At 42.8% G+C, this 24,444-nt stretch overlaps 1 protein-coding gene across 1 annotated transcript in view; it reads right to left on the bottom strand.

The window, feature by feature from the left end:
- The window catches only part of PGBD5 (piggyBac transposable element derived 5), a 66,239-nt gene that overhangs the window by 27,798 nt on the left and 13,997 nt on the right, over positions 1-24,444 (bottom strand). The window contains exon 3 of the mRNA XM_068414609.1: positions 8,199-8,626. Within this exon, the coding sequence (XP_068270710.1) occupies positions 8,199-8,626 (428 nt within the window). The remainder of the gene's footprint in view (positions 1-8,198; positions 8,627-24,444) is intronic.

A 24,444-nucleotide genomic window follows, 5' to 3' on the forward strand; every position in this document is an offset into this window, starting at 1 on the left:
TTACAAGGCATGGCTCTCACTTCTCATTATCAGCTACAGTTTAACATCCCTCCAAAATGTGGCCTCTACCTCTCACTCTCAGCTACAGTTCAACATTCCTCCAAAACGAGGCAGGAGGTGAGTGGGGTAGGGATAGTTAGCCGCATCCTTCTCCAAGCATCATCATCAGCTTCATCTTGTTTGGCAGAATGTCTTCCCCCCAAACATCCCCTACAATATGCTGTACACTCCTTGGTTACAGCAAAGGAAGACATACAGCAAAGGGAGAGAAATTAAGGGAGAAAAAGATATTTTCTGCTGCCACTTAAGGAGGTGGTGAAGAGACAGAAAAATTTTTCCTGGTGGCAGCAGCTTTAGGGAAGCCTCTCTTGCCTCAGGAGCTGAAAAATTTGACAAAAGGAGACAGAAAGATAAAGGACCAGAGGCAGGAATAGAAAAAGACAAGGCAGACTGGAGCAAGTAATGAAAACCTGTAGAAGTGAAGCAATTTCTGCATTCTGTATCCAGATTATGTAAGTGGTTCCCTGTTCCTTATAGCTGTTTTGTTACCCTTCTCTCCATTAATTCTGTAGCAAAGACGTTAGGTTTTACACTATAGAATCCACATATAGAAAAGCACTACTACCTCCTTGCAGCTCACAGGTAGCTGTGCATAACATACATAACCCTGACTGCACCATGTACAAGTCATCTAGCAAGTCACTTGTGAGAGTACAAATGCTTGGAAACTGTTGAAAGGTCTCAGCTGATGAAAGCTGACCAAATTCAGACACCTACATCTAAATCAGAGCAAGTCACTGCAGGCTCCCCTCATAGTACACAAGGGGAAAGCAGACCCAGCAGGCTGTAATTCACACCCTTTTAAAGACGTGTAAAATAAGTCAGATGGGTTATGACCTAAAGGAGCCCATTCTTTTCTAGTGACCATCACCCCAGGACACAGGCTCAGATACAGGTATCCACAATGCAGAAGTTCTCACCCTAAGACCGACCCTTTCCACATCTGCATGTGTGCTACTTTTGTGCACACCTGCACGCAGCCAGTGGTGGAAATGAGAACAAAGCTGCATTAAACCTAGGAGCGATGCTTGTAGGAGAGATGTGGTGGGTAAGCAGTTAAGCACCAGTGATGAGCAGCTGCTGGCCTCCTGAATACAAGACATTTGTTGAACATCACTCTGCCAGCCCAAAATAGACACCCATGCCCTCCCCACAGAGTGGCGGCTACACACTTCCATTTATACGCACTCCACTTCTTAACAGTTCATAAAACATTCACAGGGCCATCTGAAAGCACTCTTGTGAAACGTTCAAATTATACACCAAAATGCAGATTCAAGCAAGGAGAGCTGCACACAAAGCTATTTGTTCTTAAAGCTGCAGCTGCCCCGTTTCCCCAGTGGAGCCAAATCCTCTTCCTCGCTCAAGGTCCACATGAAACACGGCTCTTCCTTTCTGAAAGCCACCTGGGGCATTTCACACTTCCACCTCAGGGAATTCTGACAGCGTTTTGCAAATATTAAACATGCCCTCATTCACTTTTGCCTTTCAGCCTCTTCCGTGCAGAGGGGAGGACCACATCCCTTGGGATGGGGCTGGATACACCTCAGCTTCTGGAAAGGCCCTCTTACCTGCCAGATCCTGCAGAGTGGTGTGGTTCAACTGTTATAATCTCCCCTGCTGTAGGATGGAGAGCAGCAGAAAGAAAAGGCTGTATAAGCATCACTTGAGGAAATTTTTTTACCCTCAGCTCAGCTCCCTCCTCTGTACCACAGCATGAGCTCTCCTCACAGCAGCTATACTGCATCCTGCTTACCCTTCACAGTCTTTCTGCCTTCTAAGACATGGTAAGGCCTGTCAGCCCTAAATTTAGAAAGCAAATCTGAATTTTTAAAACCTCTCCCCATCTTCCTCTTCTCCCTACCCACGCTCAGCCCTGCCTTCCCACAGGACCAAGAGCTTCCCCTCCTTTCCCCTGTCCCAAATGTTTCGGTCATTCCCATTTCTCCATAAGAAGACCAATGCTCCACCAAAATCCCTACTGAATGGCTGGGAAGAGGGAGTGAAAATGGAAACAAGAGTAGGGCAAGATTTGCTGTCACTGCAAAGAGGGAATGTGGACAGGCAGGGAAACTGAAATGAAAACCCTGGAGCTTGCTCTTCTTGCTTCCTCGAGTGAGGGTGGGGAGACAAGTGTTGTCACCCCTCCATATGCAACCACTGCTTCAACAGCTGTAAAGGACTTTGCAAGCAAGGCATTGTATGGGCTGTGCCTGCTGCTGGAACAGCAGATCCCCATCTTGTTTTCAAAGGGGGCCATTTGTTGCTTTGGCACTGACATGTTCTTCTTATGACAAAAGTTAGTCCTGTTGCCACTGGCTGGTCCTATTAGTTTGTTCACCCTCCTCAGTTCTCAGTCTCCTTGCTCCTCCTGTAATCTCAAATCTGTCTCTTTGCCAAATCCGCATATAAAGTGGTATTTGCACCTTCCCCATTCCCCATTCCTGCTGTCACTGCAAATAAGTGAACTTACTGCCCCCATGGCGTATTCTCTTCTGCTTCTCATCTTCCAGATAAAAATCTACTTTCAGGCTTAATTGACTCCTACACATATTCCTGGACGCCTCTTCACCATCTTTGACTCGCTCCCCAAGCCCACCCCTCTTCCTATTCTGACTTCCTTTGATGCAAGACATCTTGTGGATTTGTTCACAGAAATCGTCCCCGTTTTCTTCTCTCAAATCCCCAGTTTTGTTCAGGTATAAGCAGCTCCTCATTTAGTTGCTTCACTCTGCCACAGCTATCCCATTGGGTTTTTTTTTCCTCTTCTTTATAGCCATCCTCATCCCTGCTATAGCTTCCTGCCAAGCTTTCACTCTTTGTTTTCCCCTCAATATGTACACGTACTCCAAGTGTTGGAGTCCCATCTTGGAGTCTTGCCTCTCCAGCAATTGCTCTATCTCACAACATCTTTTATTCACTGAACAAAACAGCTAGCTTCTGTCAGGAGTGCCTCTCTTTCTTCTCCATTTTACATCACCTCCAAAGCTCTTTCCACCCCACAGTTCCACCCATTCTGCTCTCATCACAGTTCAAATAGGCTTGTAGGCAAAGCCCAGAGCCACTCTTTTGTTCTTGGACTTCCTGGACTCCATTGCCTTAGATAATGAACCAACACATCCTTGAGACAGCTCATCTTCTCTTAGTTCCATGGCCATCCCTAACACAGGCTGTCTCTTCAGCCTGTCTCCTGGAGAAACTGCCTCAGCTTGCCTTGTCTCTGGCTTTTGGTGGGTGCCATCCAGTTGCAGGGTAACTGTACCTGTATGCACAGATTCAGCCATTGCTTCTGCAATAGTAGCTTGTGCTTCTGCTTCTTTGCTCCAAAGCTCCTCCTGTCTAAACTAAATTCTCTGCTAGTATCTGACATCTCTGCTTGCATATCTAACTGTCAGTTCTGATTTTATTACGCTGCATTTGAGAGCATCTCCCTTCCCTTAAGATAACCCCTTACTATCTCTTGTTTTGGTCATTACAGGCATCCCTCTCCTCCTGCTGCAGATCTCACTGGCCAGTGAATCTGAATGTCAGTCTTTACCTCCAACTCCTTGCAAGGTCTTCTGAGCCAGGCAGTGCCTGGATTTTCCATGCTTTCTGAGAAACACCTCTAAAATGTTACTCATTTTAGAGCAACAACCCACTCGCCCAAGTCAAGTTTTCATCCAAGCCCACAGCCATCCTGCAACAGTTTTCCTTTTGGTCTCAACATAAGGCAATCCTGCCCTACAGATTGCTGCTGGAAAGCCATTCTCCTAGTCCATCACACTGGCCACATCACTCTTCTTTATTTCTCTCTGATAGCTCTTCTTCTCCAATATATCAGTCAGATTCTTTCTCTTCACTTTCAAAGTCCTGTTTGGCCCATCCACATTTTACTGATCCTCTTTGCCATCATTCAAAAGTTAACTTCCACCTCCGATGGAGCCATGATTTCACACTCCTCTGCTCATTTGTTCAGTTTTCAATTGGCTCTCTTTAAAAAAAAAGTAATCAGTTCTTACAGCACTCCATTACCACTAGGTAATTTAAAAATAGCCATAAAGATTCAGCATTTTCTGCTGTCAAACTCTCCCTAAAATCTGGCTTCACCACAAGATTAACCGGCCAAGAGCCACAGGACATCAGAAATTTATCTTACTGTTCAATATTGTTATTGCTCCTCTGTCTGCCTTTCTCTTGCTCCATGTCTTACACTTGGCCAACACTCTCTGAAAGCTTATGTCTTTGTGTTACACTCACAGAAGCCTTAAGACAGAACAGTCCTGGTTTGGGACCAGCACCCTTACTCACAAAGAATCATTTTGAAAACAGGAAAACTGAGATATAGAGTGTGACTCGAGCAAGATCTTCTAACTGGGAAATGCCTAATACCAAATCAATATTTAATCATGAGGACATAAAAGAGTTATGGGTTGATCAGCCTGGTTTTGTCCCTCTGTGTTTTCAGGGAAGCTGTCATCTAATGCTGTGAGCTGATTTGGAAGAACTGCGTTGAAACTGCTTAGCTGTACCCTGTGATACCACCAAGAGTAAAACACAAACAAGCCTGCCAGTAACTGGCCAAACTTTAGCACCACGCCCCTGGAGCAAGAGGTTGGAGTTATGTCTCTTTTTGCCAGGGAGTTCACTCCTGCCTGAGGTAAGGACTTAAGCTGACTGTTCCCAGCTGACGTTTCACTAGGCAGATGCAGAACTGTTTGGTTCCAAGACGCCAAAGAAAAGGCCCTTTGGAGGAAGAGGGGAGAGTGCCGGAGTTGTGCTCCTGACCTCTCCCATGCCAGTCAAGGGCAGCCAGAGACAGCAATCCTGTCTAGTCGCATCCCGCTGACAAGCATATAAATACTCAGCAGGCACAGAAAGATATTTGAGCAGTGATGTTATCTTCCTGAGCTCCTCTGGTTTCTGGAATTCACTGTATATCGTTGGCAGGTGAGTACCCTTGAATTTGTTGCAGTATATCTCTTGAGCTCAGGCAGGGCATCCTCCCTGTCTTCAGTCTTCCACTTGTAGACAGTAGCACAGCTACAAAGCTAAGCGGCAAAGAGACAATACTGATTCCAGGAACAGACCCAAAACTCCACCTCTTGTTGCTCAGATAGAGGCAGCAGTTATGTATACAGAAGATGTTGGAGAGGGGTAGGATGCAGAGAATATTCCTGTCATTCCTATCCAATCTAGGTCAGAGCATAATTTTTTTTTTGCTTTGGAAATTGAAGCTAGTGCTGCGGATACACAATTACAATGTTCCAGGCTTCCAATACCTTCATAAGCTGGAGAGTAATTATTTCCTTTTGTTTGCTCAGTATATTTAGCAAAATAATTATAATTCACTAGATGATTGTTTTCTTTGTTTTGATATATTGGCATAGTTCTCTCTCTCCCTCTGTTTCCTTTCATAGAAACTGTGGTGTCATTTTTTGCGTACACACTTTGGTGGCGGGGGGGAGGATGTTACGCATGAGGAAAAAAAACTTTAAATATTTTCTGACAGAAATTCTACTTGAAGAATCTTTTCTAGCTCTCCAAAAAGAAAAGATCAAATCTATAGAAGAAATAACTGTGAAGGCAGATGTTGCACTGCCTGTTGGATGCAGACTGTCTGCTCTGTCCATAGGGGTGAGTTAAACATGGCATCTTCCTAAACCATGTTCTGTGAGTCCTCACTGCCAGAGGAGGAAAGTCAGTAAACAAGTCTACCTACAAGCCCAAACAGCCTTGCTGCATTCAACAGCAAGGAGCCCAAGTCACTCCTCTGCTTGATGCCACTTACAAGATGTTAGCCTAAAGCTTCAGCATAGATTGCTGCTTGGGCACAAGCCACCCAGATACCACAAGTCTCATGTTAAAGATACAGGTGTACCTGAAGCAACAAATCCATTTTGAACTTGGGATTCCAGGTATCACTGATTACAGAAACCTGGGCACCTCCTCCCAAAACGCTTTCAGAGGCAGCACATCCAGAAGCCCACCTGAATGGGTCTTTCCCTCTGTCTTTTCTTTGTTTCTGTGCAAGTGGGTTATTATTTTTAATTATTTCTACTATTTCTCACTGGGCCTGACATTCTGGGTTTGATGTTTACTGAAGTCTGCTAATCTGCACACAAGACAATTTCCAGGGAGAGGTCTTTCCTGCTGTTTTGAGCAGATGGGGTCCACGTCTCTTGAGACAGGTAGTGTGCAGCCCTGCCTGATGGCACCCAGGAGGACATTAGGCATAAGGCTCCTTTTGGGAGGAGGCCTGGAACATCCCCCAGTAGGCTATTGGCACTACACTAGAGTATTTTTAACAACAGATCCAAAACCTTTTTCTTTCTCATAGAGTTATTTTTGAAGCTGTATGTTAGTGCTTTTTGTTCCGCTCAATACCACTGAAACACACTGTATAGAAATCACTGATGTAAACACTGGCAAGGGAGCAGAGAAGTGGAGAGGGAAAGAAGAGAATTGGGCTATCACTACTTCTTCCTCTTTTTTTTTTTTTAAAGTAGCATCTCCTTACCAAGCTCAGCACAAGCACACATTTTACTTGTAGAGATTTAGATGTTTTGCCACCGCAAATAGGACGCTATGATTTTGTTATTTCAGTTCTCAAACCTTGCTCAGGAAGGAGGAAGGGAGAAGGGATATACATGCAAATCAAATTTTATCCTTTAATGGATTTGCACTCACAGCATGTCCCACAGCACACCATTATAAGCATTTACATTAGACACAGTGATGACATTTCTGAAGCCTTTATCTTCTGCCCATTGAGGTCAGTGGCCATAAGGATTAGATTTCACATCCTAATGAGAGCTCAGTCCCAACAACACCGTGTCTCTCACTGCCTGTTTTAGCTTGATGGAAATGCACCTTGCTAGTATGGTTTAGTGAGAACACTCCTACCTCCTCCCTTCTCTACCATAACAGCATTTTAGACAGCTGTGTTGTCCTGAATTATACAGGTATGATTTTTATTGTCTGTAAAATAGAAAAAAACTGTAATCAATCCCAATTTATTTTAGGCACACTTCAACGGATGTGATGCATCTATGTCTTCATTAATTTTGTGCAGCGGGCAAAACGTGATGCTTCAGAGAGGAAACAGGAAGAAAAAGAGGATATTTCATGCTTATTACTTTTCTTTCCAGACTTCTGAACGTGACCAGTAGCAACAGCTCCAAAAGGAGATCATTTATACTGGAACGAAGTTTAAATAGTGTTTGATGAATACTAAGAAAAGATTTCTTTGCACTTAAAAAAATTGTTGAATTGTACAGCTATAGTCAGACAACCACCAGCTACGTAAGTTCTATATTTAGTTCCTCACATTGTCTGCCCAGTCTACGAAGCAGTCTCCCTACAGAATGGCATTCTGCTGTACCCCTAATTGTATTTGGAAATGAAAATTCATTGGAGTCCTGTTTAATTTTATTCCTGGTAGTCTAGAAATATTTCCAGTTCACTGGCACTTTGGTTGCAAATCCACACATCAATAAGTTTTTCCATAGGAGCATCATCCATCATTAAAAGCCAGGACTGGCACAAGGCACAGGCAGTGCTGCTGAGGGTAGCTGACAACTGCAGCAAGCAAAGGTAACTTCCCCCCTGCTTACTTTCCTTTTGCCCAGTCCTGAGGAGGTCACTGTGCTGCTGGACCATATGGCAAGCACCTACTGCTGAGGTCAGGGCTGGTCATTCCTAGCAAACTCAGCCTCTGCATCCAACCCTCAGCCTGTAGCAGGAGCAGCTACAGGTTTTCCCTCCACCCCAGCTGCATCAGCTCTGCCCTTTCTGCTCTCCCTTACAGGAGAAGCCTGCAACCCATCTTCAGGATAGCAAAACCCAGTGGTGCCAAGCTCACTGAGAAGTCTTCAGGCTTGTTTAGACCACTAAAGCAAACAGCCCCAGCTCAGAGAGCATCATCCCTATTGAAACATGCCAGGCACCTGCACTGCAGAGCTATAAGCTGGATGTTGCTGAGCACTGGCGTAGGACAGTGCCACTTTCTCTCATGCTTCATGAAGGCACTGCAGCCTGGCTTCATACTGTGAAGCCGCAGCTCTTTCTACAGGAAGCTGTGCTCTGCGCTTTCACTCATAGCGAGACAACCTAGAGCACATAGGTTAGATGTTACCTGCCAACAGGTTAACCCTTACCTGGGCTTGCGAAGGTCTAAAAGCAGAATCAAAGCCATTCTGCAGAGAGTCCAGAAAAGGCTGGATTTTGTAGAGGCCATGAGTTGTCTGGCTTGAGCGGAAGGCCACAACGTGGAAGTACTTCAGGATCTTCTCAAACCGTGATTGTGTCATGATAAGTGCAATGCTCTTGTTGCTGTAGAAGCCACTGCTCCAGATGCTGAGAACAGACTCACAGTGGTGGATGCTTGTTGATATCATGTAGCCTAGGAAGGCCTTCATTTCCGTCAAGGTGACGTCAATCCAGGCATCGTCACTACCGAACCTCTCCTGGTATTTCTTGGCATACATGTTGGTTTGGACCACCATATTCTTTAGTACGTTGTCAGGGACAAAGAGTTGAAAAAAGTCCATGGCACTGGCAGTCAGGGGCATTTTTCGTGTTGGACCTAGGACAAAAGCAGGAAGGGAAGATAAGCTCACTCCTGATCATTGCAAGGCATGTCCAACACCAGCAATTTAAAGCAGGACTAACTTTCCTAAAGTAGGAAAACAAGGCCAAAGTGATGGCATGTCAGCTAATTCCTTTGAAAGCATATTCACTGTCTGACAGATCTCATCAGGAAACTTCTCTCCTATATTGTCTGTCTTCCTCCTTTATTACACAAGTACAGCACACTCTAGTTCTTCCTCCACTCTGCACACTCAGTTGTTTGTAGCAAGACTTAGAGGGCATGTGGGTCTGTGAGGCAGCATGCATTTAATTTTTCCACTTATACACTATCTGTACCTTTCACCCTCAGCAGCTGTTTTGGCCTTTTTCTGGATAATCTTATTTGCCATATGCATGTCACAGCAGTGCCTTCCTCAAAATAGCCCAGAAGGAAGGTGTCTGAGCCATACAGAGAGTTCTGCCCCCATCCCAGCTGACATGATTCCTGGGCACTAGAACCTGATCCCACCTTTTCTTTTGCACCCCAAATTCCTGCCCAGTTCATCGTCATCAATCCTGTGATTTTCAAATCTGGTTCTGCTCCAGACCCAGAGCTGTGTAGATCATGCCTATGCACTTTTGAGTTCTGTGTCTCTGGCACCACATTGGAGCCTTATCCGGCACTCGGGCATCCCCAAGACAGCACATTACCAGAACAATTCAAAGACATCACGTGGCTAGTGTTGTTGTCCCATGTCACAGGGAATATGTTTACTATTACAATGCACACACTGGTCCTCTTCCTTCCATAATGTAATAAGCCTTGCAGTCCCATGCTGTCATTACTCTAGCTTTTCACTGATCTTGCATGTTCTCTGCTAGTTTCTACTATTGCGTAAGAAGAAGGGGTAAAAAAAAAGGGAGGCTCTAAGGGTTGGCAGCACTGTATCAGTGTAACAAGGTTATCCAGTTAGATACCAGATTACATTAAGCCAAATTAAGTACATTGAGCCTGCAATACCAGGGACACAGACCAGTCCTTAACAGCCCTCTCTCCTCTAATCCCTTCCATAAGCTAATTAAGCTCCATTTTAAAAGTAGCGTTTTTCATGCTCCTACCCCTTGGCAGTGCTTTAGTCACCAGGTAGGGGCTATGGAGAGAGGGACTTTCTCTATTCTCCTACAGAAGCAGTGAAAATCAATACACCTGAGAGGGGCAGCATGGACAAACCCAATGGACAGGACAGTGCTTAAGAGCAGTTCTACAACCTTGTGCAAAAGACGGTATCATGATTGTAACCCTAAACTAAGAGTTGGATCCAATAAATATTGCACGTTAGTTTAACAGCCTCCCTTCAGCCTTGGGACTGTCTCAACAACACTCTCCCTCATCACAAGTAGGAGGCACACAGTTTCTCATTCGAAATTCTGCCTAAAGAGTGAGCCTTCTTTGCCCTACGTGCCTGCTTGGATCTCAGCATCATCTCTCCCAGCTGAATCAGAGCATGAGATTTGCCATTCTGCGATCCAGCTCTGCAAAGATTCACTAATGTATTGGTCAGGTCCCATTCTCCATTACCCTGTATCTCAGCTCACATCCTTAGCTACAGCAACAACTATAGCTTGCAAAAATGCTGCATGAAACAGTACTACAAGGAACTACACAAATATTGTGGTTGGACTTGCTCTTAAGCCTTAGTGTTTGAGTGCATCCTGGTGAACTCAAGCTATTAGAAGGACAGCAAAAATATTACCAAGACACTGAAAAAGTGAACCTTCAGATTGCAAAGAATGCCAAAAAAGCAAAGAAAAGTGGATTTTTTTTTTCCAAGTGCAGCAGGGAAAGAAACATATATTCAAAGATTACTTTTGAATTTTAATTTGTGAGACTGAGAAACTGGAAGTGAAACAGTTCAGTTGAAAGCACATTCCTCTATATAGCAAGACCAGAGTAAAGAGCCACACACAAACCATGTTCTGGTAAGAACAGAGCAGAAAATTTCAGCTTAAATGATAAAAGGTTTTCATTATCAAGTGAAACATATGGGGCTAGAATAGGTGTACTTACTTAACCTTAACTGCTATTGCAATAATAAAGCCTCTTAACAAAGAGTTCTCTTCTTTTGATCAGGAAATTTATATTCTGCTAGCACCCACTAGACCCTTCCAGCTGACACAAAATGCTCTACAAATGATTCTGCATGAATGACTTGCAGTGCATCACTTCCTCCTTCCCCACAACTTAATCAAGTTTTGACATTCTACAGTAGATATGGCTTTCTGATAACAACAGGCTGCACAGGGTGTATTCCTACTTATACAGGAAGCCTTGAGTAGCTATCAAATACAACTCCAGTGCCCAGGCAACCATCCAGGTAGGGCACAGAGGTAGTTTTTAAATTCTTGCCTTTTGAAGCAGAAGCTGGGAGCGGGAATAATGTTTTAAATCTTGCCTACAGCAACCAAAATGCATTCATAAAGCATTAAGTCTTATGAAGTGAAATATGTCTGTCTTGAGACAGGTGGATATGGACAATAGGCTGGACTCCATCTTTAGGAAGTCAAGAGCAGTGAGAAGCACAAAAAGGGACTTTTGTATGTAATTAAATTTTCAGCAGCTGCACAAGTTTACCTTGAAAAGCGACTATGGAAAACTGCCAGGTATACTGGATAAGGACAATCCTTTTTTTACCCAGCAGTCCTGCTCCAGCTGCACATAATCTCCTATCTGCTCTCCTTCTTCAAAGAAATATGCAAGATTTGTATCCCATTCGCCATGCAGAACCCACACAGCTTTAAAAAAGTGAGCTGAATCACTTTCTGACTCAAACATCAACCTAATTGTTGACTAAATATAATTCTGAAAGTCCCTGTATAATCTTATTGTCTTAAAAAACAGCCTTCATTGGCAAAGTGAGCACAGTTGATTCATAATTTACTGATATGCAATAAAATAAGAGTGACATTGAATTTCTGTACGAAGGGAACTGAATTTTTAACATGAATTGGATTTTGCATAGTTAATGACTAGTCTAAAATAAATTATTTAAATATGACTTTCTATCTAAGTACACTAATTTATCCCATATACAGAGCCAACTGCATAGGAAACCTAAATAGTGAATTTGCACATTTTAAGAATTTTTACATTGACTTAAATGGCATTTACTCAGAAAACACTGATATGGAAAGAGTCCAGTGTTCCATACATGCACCGTTTACCTTTCAAGGCTTTACTCAGTCAAATAAAATAGTGGCTTTGCCTAGTCTTCCATTCTCAGAATGAATATACAATTATGACTGTAAAATACAGATTTTTCTCTCTCCTCTGCTCTAAAGTGTGTGCATGGAGAATATATGTATTTACGTAGGACTTTTTGCTTTAAAAACCAGCCAGGTTTTCCAATATAAGTTATAGAGTCAGACCACAAAAGCACTCCTGGAGTTTCCAAACATGCAGCTAGACCCAGTGGTCTGTGCACAACCAGGGTGGGGACGGAGCTCTACTGAGTAACCTCTGGCTGGGGAGCACAGACGCCAGCACTAGCACTTTGGGCTTGCTTAAGTGACTTTGCAGAACAAGGAAAATAACATAAACTTCCTCTGTTATGATATAACACGCACACACAACTCTCCTTCTTCCTTCTCACCCTGTCTACCAGCAAAAACTTGCATGTGTAACCAGCAGCAATTACCTTGCAAGTCATTACTGCTACTAGAACCTATTCTGACCAGGTTTGTTCCATTTTCTGTTTTGCACTCAGAAGGAACGTCTCCCCCAGAGCCATAGCTATTTAAATTGTAAGAACAGACTCAAAATAAATGAATAAGCTAAGCAGGGAAAGCCATGTGTGTTTCTGTACTGGAGATATGATTGTGGAGCGGAGGCTGGCACCGCGCCCTCAGACTGCACGCATTGCAGAGCCCATTTTGGCTCAACTCAGCTCAAGGCAAACTGCAGCAGCCTCACTGGGTCTGATACCTAGCGAGAGAGCAGGCTGCACACTCAACTTCTCAGTAAACACACACATTGCAGAAAAAAGAACGATTTAAGAAAAAGTTCACATGAAACTTCTGTGTGACCATCCTTCAGGTAGCCCTTGCACGTCCTCCTACAACCTTTGGTCTTCTCTCTTGGATGGGTCCCCACCAGTGACATTCTTCCCCTTGCTCCAATCTCACCAGTGTTTCTAGCCTTCCTAACTGAGCAGTGCGTTAGGAAAAAGAGAAGAACTCCAAGTGAATTAACTGCTTTTTCCTTACTTAGCTGGTTTGCAGGACTATGTAATTTAAGCACATTTTTAGTAGGTTAATTTATCCTTTTCCATTTTTTCTGTTCTGATTATGAACCTGTTTTTTAGTAGCTCAGAGTTCACAGACTCAGAATAAAAGATGGAAAGTTTCGAAACCTACTGTCATCTATCGGTGCTTGCAACATAACATACAAATCTTAAGAAGGTCAAAAGCATTGTCATTTTGGGCAGGATAAATCAGATGTGTAAGAAGAAAATGCAGTGGAAGAAAATTCTTTTGCTCTGCTGTGCAAAAGACTTAGTGCTGTCATTTGAAGTGTAACCAAAGCTCATGATAAAATATCCCATTACCTTGATAGGCCCATATGTATGCCAATCCAAATTGCATGGTTTGGAAACAAACCTCGTACAGAGCTAATCCAGGCTTGACTTTGAAATTAATTTAACTTCATTAGCCACTGGGCAGGCCCCAATACTCCTGAATCAGGCACAGGAGTGGCAGAAGCATCAGTTTAAGCATTTAGAAGTCATTTTATTGTCCTCTTTGACTAAAAATCTAACAATTTATAGTCACACAAGAGGACAGCACATTTAGGTGTATTATATACAGACACATACCTAAGAAAAATCTATCCAGAACCTGTCATTTTTTGGCAATTGGGAAGTATTTCCTCCTCTGACATATGGCACAGCTTTCAAAGATCAGGGTTTGAAAAGCCAATTAATTCCTTCTTCTTAAGTCCAAGCAATTAGAGCCTGTTTTATATTCCTGAGAAGTTACCTTTCCAAAAGTACACAACATGATTTTTGGGTCTTACTTAGAGAACACAAAAAAATGCCGATGGAAGGTTTCTGTCAGAAAATACACATTCATCAAAAAAATCATAAAGTTTTCATGGAAAGTGTCAGTTGATGAAATACGACAGACAGTTTAAACAATTTTTCATCTTTCTCAATGAGTAGAGACCAATACAAAGAGCTGAAAAAATAGCAACAAAATCAAAAACAATGTTTTAATATTTCCCAAGTGAGATTTTTCAGAATTTCTGTTTCACACTAAGTTCTTACCACATAAGCTTTGGAAGCACTGGAGCTTATCTGGCTTGCCAGAAAATCAGTTGTCATATCAGCTCTATTCTTAATGGCCTGGAAGAAATGTACATCAGACCATTCTCAGACCATAGCCAGTTTGGTGGCCTTATGACAAGCCTGTCAAGACAGCTTGAAGTAAGTGCATGTAACAGTTCTCTTCTGCGTTTTATTCCAGTTTATTTCAGATACTGCTGTCCTGTAGGAACTGGGCAGCAAGTATCCAGGTCTTTAATATAGGATACTATGCTGCATATATTTCGTTCATCTTCATTAAGAAAAGCAACCAAAGCTTCAGTGACAAATCTACTTTGTCAAGGCAAAGGAGTCATCCTAATTTATACCAGCTGTGGTTCTGACCAATATTTCAGGACAAGCAGATGTTTGCAGTTGTTATTTTGGTAGATGAACCTTAACTTTCCTTTAGGACTGCCCAGCACAAGAGTTCTATATAAATGATCAAAACATGATCCATACTGTGGAGTCGCTTGGAGCTCAAATCCAACCTACGAGGGTGCAATAAACAAAAAAACCACCAACCCTCAAAAAGGCATTATATTGGCTTTCTCAGACAAGAAAGAAGAAAATGGACATAGTCCTTCCAAAGTTGCTTCTCCTCTTAGATCATAAGGGCTCACTCAGCAGCTCATGCTTCTGGGTGAGTTTTTACTAGGTCACCTTTCCCCAGAAACTTACTTTGCACCCTTGCCTGGGCACTAAGTAGCCTACACTTCTGCTCTACATTTGTTTTCAGTTAAGTTTATTCCAAGCTATTTAGCAAAGTGTGATTTGACTTTTCTAAGCTCTGTAAGTAAGCATTTGACAATGCCTCCACATCTGCATGTAATAACTGTAGTCACAAAAATTGTTCCGAATACCTTCTGTGAAAGGGCACTTTCTCTTCCCTCCCGAGCACTAAGAAGGATTGTTTTCCTCACAGCATCAGTAGCAAAGCAATCCCCACATTGCACTCTGACTTCTGCCCATAAAGAGAATTAAGAGCTGAGTCTAAAAGTGATCCAAGGACAAATGAAAAAGGACTGAAAACCAGTGCACAGCTGCTCTGTGCTGACTCTGGTCGAAAGAGTCCCTTGGCCTCCACACCGGTGGAGCTATAACTCAGACAGTGATGAGTTATGACAAAAATAAATAAAGTATTTATCTGGTAAATCAAACAGCAAAATTTAAACTAAATAGTAAAAACTAGCAAAGCGTTTAGTAAACTAAGGAACTTCCTGCAATTCAGCTTGCTTCCATGCTATGAACTGGATCCAGATTCTCATCTCACTTTCTTCAGCACTATAGCAAAACACTTAAGAGTCAAGTCTAGCGTGTCAACCCGGCATAGATCAGGGACAAGTAATGTACCTGTTCCCACCCAATATAAGATGGCCTTCCCACTTGATGTGACGGTGGCTCACAAGGCCTGGCATGATAACCAAGGTGCTCTGCCCATTCCCCCTGCCCCATGCTGCTGTGCGCTAGCAGGCAGTTCAGCCTGGACAAGGTGAAGGACCTCAGTGGGGCACCAAGAACCCTTGGGATGCCAAGGGTAAAGGATTTTGGCTGTCACTCAACAGGCTACCATGTGTGATAAGACACCATATGAAAACAGTTAAATTTCTGGGCATCTTCAGGGGACCAAGCAGGCAGGTCTTAAGCCCTTCCCGTTGGCCAAATGTATGCTGTGCTTCCAACAGCACTGGTCTCTGAGAACGAGAACATGTGAGAGACGTTGTGCCAGTCTTCTATGGAAGTGCAGCGGCTTGTAGATTTAAGCCAGAGTCAAAAACATTTAATTAAGAGAGTATTTCTTTGTGTTTACCATCATGTTTTAAAGCTACAAAGCCTTCAAGCTGTGACAAGCGAAGTAGAAAGACACCTTTAATTATATACTTACTTCATTTCTGTGGTGAGATCTTACAACCTACCAATCACCATTATCAACATCCAACCGAACCTCCCAAACACTGGTACAAGGTGTTATGGTTAAAATAATTTTAAAAAGCCAAACACCTTAAAACAGCAGGGTCAATGCTGAAACAGTACCACATCGTGCCAGCTTACGTAATCCTTTGCACATTATTCATTTGGCTGTGGGACTGAACACGCTTGTCCCTCATCGGGGAATTCCTGCTGCAGCAGCTTCCATGGCAATCGCCCATTGCACTTTCTTTTGCCACTGCAGTTTTCTATTAACGTTTTACTGCGCTCAACCATCAGAGCAGACTGGCTGCTCCTGACAGTCCAGCTGACACTGAGCATATCTGGGAGGTTAGAGACAACCATCAACATGCTGACTTGAAACATCATCTGTAATACAGCTTTTGGTAGATCACAGAGCAATTACACATCTGGCTGTAGGCACAGCTGTGCACATTTATGAAATAACTCTACAAAGCAGCATGGATAGTTTTATGTCAGCACAACTTCCATTCCAGCAGGGTGACCCTCATAACTAAATCCCAGAAGGCTGCTTTGGGATGGTTCCACGGCAGGAGCCCCCCTGCACTGGCAACTCCTGCAGATGCAATCCACCTTCACATTTTTATCTCCAGGGCTCCTGGTCTGTTCTAGTGCACACTGTTCACAAATACCATTACCCACATGCAACTTGCTCCTTTTAGCAATTTAAAATAAAAATCCACTTGTGTAAGCATTAGCAACATTTGATGTCAGGACCCTGCCTCCAACGGGAGGGATTTTGTGTTTGAAGAAGGGAAAATAGCCTAGTATGTTTTCCAGGCAAATCATCAGGACATTTAATTTATCTTTTGTAAATGAAAGTCAATAAGCAAGTGACCCAACTAATGAGATGTTGAAAGCCTTCACGTCAACTCCTGCATTTACATGCAATACACACATATGCCACTGAAAAATGAACCTCTTGTTTTTGAGCAAGTCTCATGAGGAAATGGTTTTCTGCTTTGTTCAAAAATTGATTATTTAAAAAAAAAAAAGAAACAATATATCAACTGGAAATCCAGACAATTCACTAAAGCATTAGAGACAACCTTTTCATGCAAGGACATTAATTTCAATACAGAACCTCCTAATGATTCATCTCCATCCCACACGAGCTAGGGTAGCTACAGTACTGGTCTCTGCAATTGCTTCCCAGCAGTTACAGCCTCTTCCTGGAGAAGACAGAGAATAGTTGTTAGGGTAAACACATAGTCCCCCAAGCATTCAGTGCTACCTCCCATGAACAGAACTAAGCACCTATTGCTGTACCCACTTGGGAGAGGCTGATGAGCAGGGTGCTCTTGCTGCAGCCCAGCTAGAAGAGCTTAAAAACCAGAGAGGAGCCCAAGGAGGTTGGTGCCAGGAGCTCCATGGAGATGACATTCAGGCTTTTTTTCCAAACTTGCTTCCTTTGGGTTGTACCAACCTGCCTTGGATTTTACTGCTCTCTGTAAGAAAGCGTGCACATGCATTTCTAGGTGAGCTTCACAAACTGCCCAGTAAGACAAGGTTTCTCTGCTGTGATCACCCCAGACTATGTGGCAAAGGAGCTTTCGTCACTTTAGAGATTATAATAATAAAATAAATCAACACTTCAGTCACAGGCACCCTCATTTGAAGGCAACATCACCTCTATCAGAGAAGACCATAATGTACCTGCATTTACACAGCTGCTTTTAAACTTGTCATTTCCCCACTTTATATCCTCCATGTTCCTCCTCAACACCCTCAAAAACCTTGGGACAAGCAGCTACAAGCCACACATTCCTCACTGGTGTATTAGGCTAAGGGGCAGATGAAAGTCTAAATATTTTCTTAGGACACCTAAGATGCAAGTGGAGGTCATGTATTTGCAATCCTTGCTAGGGCCAGGGCTCCTTTACACATGCACAGTATCATTTTGTGCACTTTGTTTTCGTTTTGCTCTTTTACTCCTGCCCCTGTTGTTAGACTGCCTTTTTCCATCCCTGTTCGGCCTGCCCTTAGAAGTGACCAGGGCCACAGGCTGTCTGAACATCTGAACTCAAAATAGCCAAGCGGCTGGAAAGCTCAATAAAGACTTCTATACCATGCACATCAACATCCCTAATCCTCTTACCACATGCAGGATACATGATGGACTCCACAGCACTCCAACTGCATAGGCTTCCTAATAACTCGTACAAACCCACAACTTCTCAGTTTTAAGAAACCAGAGCATTTCTTCAGCAACGAAGTGTAAAAAAAAAAAAAAAAAAAAAAAAAAAGCAGTCGTCTGTGCAAAAAGGTGGATTTATTACTTGTACTGTCTGTGTTAACTCCAGGGTGATGCAGGATGCATTTACAAACAACTGTATCCCCAGGGAAGGCTTTCAGGGAGTTGTATCTGCAGAGAGTGAGCCAGAAGCACAACTCAGAGCTAAACAGTGCATGAAGTCAGAGCAGGATCCTCAGCAACACAGCACCGCTCTCCCCTCAGCAATAGCAGCCCCTCAGTAACCCAGCACCACTCCTGCAACCTCTGCCCAGCTTCTGTGTGCAGCCAGCGTAACTGCTCAGTGCCCGGCAGCCAGTTCCCCCCATGGCCCGTGCCGTGCTGCACAGCTGCCAGGGCGCAAGTGGAGCAGGAACTAGGCCACGGAACTAGCTTTGCAAAGAAAAGCAACACCTGTGTTCCTCCACAGCCTTTCAGGAGAGATGCTTTGTTACTTTGGAGCCAAAGTCCATCTCCTCAAACACAGTCTTAGTATGCTGTACTCTAAGATCAGGCAGGGAAAAGATTTGAGGTCACCAGACAGGCACTGCTTACTGGTAGCCATCCATCACATCAGATCACAGCTACACTTGGAGGTCATCTTCTCCACGCCTCTTGGGGGCTGCCAACATATGAACCAATAAAAGCTAAAAGACCTCGTAGGATTTAATCACTGTAAGGATATACCCCAGCTTATAAAAGGAGGAAGTAGCTTGTATTTCTCATTTTGGACCTAGCAGCAACAGAGATTTCATACAGCAGAGATTTTCAAAGCACTTCATAGTGTGCTGACATAAAAAAAAAAAAGTGGATGTGGCTGATGAAATCTGGGTCACATTAAGGAGTGGAGTGGAAGACAAAGCCAATAAATCTTTCTGCTATACAAAAACCAGGTCCAAACATCAGTTCCTTGAATCTGCAGGCATAATTATACAGGATGCACCTACAAGGTAAATTTAAATTAGTAACATGGGAAGAACCACTGCAAAGCACATCCTTCTGTTTGCAAAGTGCTAAGCACTTCACATTAAGGATTCCTACAGAGGCTTCTGGACATTATCACAACAGAAATAATAGTGAATTAACACCGTACTGACATCTACACTCATACTCTCATCCATCAGTCTTCCATTAAACCCTTTCTGTCAATAAATACCTAATTAGCAGGTAAGCACAGATCAAATGCCACAACTACTGGTGACGGAGGTCTGCCGCTGGAGACTTTTCTCTTTCATTTTGAAGACAGTGTGATGTTACACGACAGTGTTGAAAGTTGTATTCCCTGCTTCTTTTCCTCAGGTATGAGCATGCTGCACCTACACCCTCTTCAATCATTCTCAACATAATGTAAGAAGCATTCAAAATCTTAAAGTGCAGATTTAAATTCTATGGGCTTAAAAACAAAACACCAAAAAGGTGACATACGTATTTCTGCAAGTGAGCAAAGGCAGAAATGTGCTCTTCTGTATAGACCAGACAGTCAGTCCACCAAAATCAATTTAATTTCATAGCAGATGTGAAACAACTCACATATAGCTGCTGTTGCAAGTCCCTTTCTTGCCTTGGCCAGTGCCCGCTGGAAAGGAAGTGCCCAACATCTGTGTGGAGCCCATCAGTGTTCATCTACCGCCACAACATTTTCTACACGGAAAACTCAATTCTCTAGATGCCTCACAGCCTCCACTTAAATAACAAACAACTGAGGGTTATTTAAGCAAGTCACTGCTCTTGCATGGCAAAACCCTTCTTCCTTTTGTTGCTACTGACATCCAAGTGTCTCTGCCTCTTTACCACTGTGTTTTCTAGAAAGCTGAGATCTCCATGCCCTCACTGAGACGCTGCCTCCGTCAGTGTTCATTTGTCAGAAACCCCAGTGTCAACTTGTTCTCCAGGAGAGATCAGCCTATGCTGCTGCTCCAGCCACAGTAACAGCATTGCAGCTCTGACGTCAAGAATGCTCATCTGTTTCCAAACCTTCTTTCATTTTCTGATTTGGCTTTTAAGTGCTTTTTGATTAGGGAATCCCCCAGGAAAAGGAGTATCTGAGAACCTCAAGTTTTGGTTGCTAAGTCTCTCTCCGCTCTCTTGGCTCTGTGTGCAGGAATAGCAAGGCAAATACAGAAGAAGAATACATATCTACACAGGGAGCCTCCTGCTTCCTCAGCCTTCCAGAATTAACTGCTAAAGTTGGTTTTATATTTTATAGACAGATTTGCTCCTTTGTATTGCCCTTCTACTTCCTCAGCTGCTTGTGGGTACGTTCACAAAGGCCTCTCATTTAAGCAACATTTCTCTCCATTCATTCTTTATTTATGTTGACCAGCTCATAAAAGAAAATTAGGAAAAGTAAGAGACCTGCTGCATCTCATTCAACCCCATCAGCTTCTTCCATGATCTCTGATGCGGCTCCTTTCCTGCTCACTAACTGTGAATGCCCCTGAATAGGTGGTAGCATTTTCCCTTCCACATCAAGAATTGATTACATTCCTCCCTTAGGGCCAGATTCAACTAGGTCCTAAGTGCTATAACTCCCATCAACATATTAGTGCAAAAAAAAAAAAGCCTTGAGATTATTAGCAAGGCTGGGCCTGGAGTTTTTATAACCTAGTGTCATCAAAACCTCAAGCCCGCTAGGCAAGCTAGAATGTTATTTATTTGGGGAGGAGGGAGAAGGGGGGAGAGAGAAGACAGAGGAAGCAGGTGAACATACCTCTTTTCATCACAGCTAAATACTAGATCTGGTAGTATGCCTGGCAGAGAGAAGCAAGTCACTCTACAGAAATCCTCCCTCTGGGCCTGGACTGAAGCAGTCTGGCAGAGCTGGACACAAATGACCACAGTCCTGCTTGCTAGGCACTGTCTGCTTGCCCACATATGAACTTCATATCAAGATCCTTTCATAGTCCGTAGTACAGTGGTCTCCAATGCAGGGTGCAGCCACCCCAGGGAGTGCACAGAACAATCTATTGGGGTGCTTGAAGTACTTTTTTTAACTGTTAATAAATAAAATAAAATTTTAAAATATTGTTTATTTCATCTTTCTCTCATTCTTTTCAAGTTTTATTTTTGTGTATGTTTTCTAATGTACATAGTATATTAGTACAGTAGTATATGTATATAATGTATAAATAAATATACATAGATTAGGGGTACCTGCTCAAAAAACTTCTACTGATAGGGGTGCATGATCAAAAACGCTTGGAGGACACTGCTCTAGAGTTCTTCAGTAACAGCATTCAGGACCAAAGCAGCCTAGGAGACACAGTTCACCCTCACTTTAGCAGAGAGCTGAGTGTGCACTTGAATCCTATAAGCTTCAGCTATCTGTTAGCATGTTACTGGACTATATCATTAAAGTAGTACCACACATACATTTATTTAAGCAGATGCTTATATGCTTCTCTGGATTCAAAGGATTATGTACTATATTAGCATTCCTCGACACACACCTTTGAGTTTTTTTAATTTGTGTCACTCACAAATCAAAAGGATGTTTAACAGTCTTGTGTTTTTCTCTAGTGGAAATAAGTTTCCAGAGCACACACTCATTGTGCAGCCAGCCATGCAAATTATTAATCCAATGAGCAAGACTGAGGCTGTAGTATGCATAGTGATAGGAAAGGAGGGAAGTATCTTTTTATCATAAAAATCCTCTGTAGTCTCTCCCCCAGCCCTGTTGTCCTCCCTTCAGGGCCTTATGACTATCACTCAATACATTCTGGTCGTTCTTCTCAAACCTTGGCAAGCAAGTTGAAACTGATGTGTTCTTCACGGAACATGGGTTTTTCCTTTTGATCATGGGTCTTAATGTTAGTTTCTACCACTTATACTCAGATCTGATACCAAACTTACTACTGTTGTAAGTATATAAAATGTTTATTAAAAGCTAATTAAATGCTATGTTTAAGGAGCAATCCAGTCACACAACTTGCCATTGAGTTTTAGGCACGTAACAATGTCAAGCGCTTAAGCTCCTTGTATAGTCACAGCAAACAGGTTGTACTTTTCAACAAACATCAAAAGGTATTTCTTAAGAAGTTTTCAAGGCTACAGTTTGGGAGTTAGCTGACAACACTAATCTCTTTTAGGGTCTCTTAGGCTCCAGTTCAGCAGAGAGCATTTGATGCAGATACTCAACCTTAAGCTACAGCAATCAAATCATTCTTAGGCATCAGTGCAACACTACACTGAAGTGCCTGTTTTTGAAGTGAGATCACATATGTTTCCTATAGCCTAGGGTTGCTCCAAACAAGTTAGCAGTAGAAGTACTATAATGTCAAGTGATGCTGTCTGTACAAAGCCAGGAATAACTATAAAAGAATAAGTAGTGAGAAGTACAGTACAGAGTCCTTAAAGACACAACAAAAGAGGCACTTAAAGACTCTGCTTAGAAGACCTGACTTTTTTACTTGTGTTTAGAATCTTGCTTACTTTCTCCTCCTCCTTCTAAATTACAGACAAGGCAACTTACAATGGCTGTCTACACCAGTGGTCACAGAAAGCACAACTTAAAATGTATCTGTGTGTCTCCTTTCTTTAGGAAGCATTCAAGCTCTTCAAAGAGGAAAAGAAAAGCAATAGCCACACCAAAACTGCTTAAATAAACATAACATTTTATTTTCTTTATAGAAATTATCACTTGGTTTTGGCCACATCCTCCTGCCTCTGGTACCAATGTCTGGGGGATAAGGGGGTCCAGACTGCGCAAACGAGGGAAGAACCAGACATAGGAGACCCAATCCTCACCCCCACCAATGGAGGTGAGGGAGAAGGGAGAATAATCCTTAAACGCTTGACACAAAGAATTGGGCCCATTACTCAGTGCATTAGCCCCTAAACCTTCACTAGTTTCTGCCACTAGGCAGCAGGAGCACAGATGCATTCACACCTCAGTCTCAATAAAATGCTCACTAAAAACTCTACGCAGGGGCAGCTGACACCCCTGAAGTGCAACATTCATCCAAACAGAAGGTTGATTAATCATGGGATAACCAAACACATAGATAAGCACCACTCCTATTAGATCGGAAACTCAATTTTTGCTGAGCTGCACACTGCATTCCTTCCAGATTTTATTGCTAAGTTTGATGTTGTGGTGGGTGTGACAGTTGTTCACATATTGCATCTCCTACGCACTCAGATCTGGAACAGCAGCTGTAGCGGGTGTGGGTGAGCAGCGTGGTCAGGGGCATCTGGCCATCACTTTGGTATGTTAGAAATAGCAGCTGTCATCTTTATGTGACATTATGAACACAAGAACAGGCAGAGTCTGGTTTCACATGGTCTTGTCTCTCGACATCAACTAGCTTTTTCATTGCAGGAGATGCTGTTAGAGCCTGCAGGCTCTTCTCACTACAAATGTGCTGTCTAATAAGGACTGAACTCAAGCAAGACATCTTTCAGCAAGGGCAATTCAAAAGGCTGTCACCTCCATCAGCTATTTTTGCATAAAATAGGTGAGAACTCAGTACCTGGAAGACCTTTACCTTCTCCTCCCACAGGAATGGACATGGGCACTTGGGGCAGAGCAAAATTGCAAAAAGCCTGGCTTACTAAGCAGCAAAATTTGAACAGTGAACTCCTGTCCCAGACTACCTGCAATTTTAACAGGGACAGTGGAGACATGGTGTCCAGCAGAGCCCAGAAGAATAAAAAAAGGAAGTTTCATAACGACTAAGAATATGATGTTAAAATGTGAAGTATCAGTAGGATCTATATTAAGACATAAGAGAAACATTCGTTTTTATGACAGCAAAGGATTCTAGGAAGCGAAATACAATTAGAGAAACTAAATGCTGTAGCAGAGAAGAGCAGGTTAGGAAAAGGTTATAGTACAGATTAAAAGGATTCAGTAGAAACGGAAAGCTTCAAAGTAAGGTTTTGAACAGCTTCTGTTATACTTGGTTCTTGCTCCTTTCCTGATTAAAGTATTGTGCTGAAGCATTCTCCCTTTAACTGCCCATTTCAGCTTAAAAAGAAAGAATCCCATCTCCCTTTTATCTTAGGAAGAAAGCTGACATTAGAACAATTGGTAGCACACTGCTCAATGTCAAGCTGCTCCAGGTCAATACTCAGACCCCTTTTGAGTCAACCTTTCAGCAAAAGTGAGTCAACCTTTCAGAAAAGACCTGAAGAAAAGACATGGTCTATGATTTAACATTTCACTCACTCAACTGCAGTATCTGCCCATAAAATGCTATCAGTTTCTGCTTCAGCATACAATACAAATGGCTTCTTTTAGAAAGAAACTAATGCTCACTTAGTTTCTTTTCATTGATTCAGGGAGTGATAGCC

Source organism: Nyctibius grandis, chromosome 1, assembly GCF_013368605.1.
Source record: "Nyctibius grandis isolate bNycGra1 chromosome 1, bNycGra1.pri, whole genome shotgun sequence".
NCBI classification, from domain to species: Eukaryota; Metazoa; Chordata; class Aves; order Nyctibiiformes; family Nyctibiidae; genus Nyctibius; species Nyctibius grandis.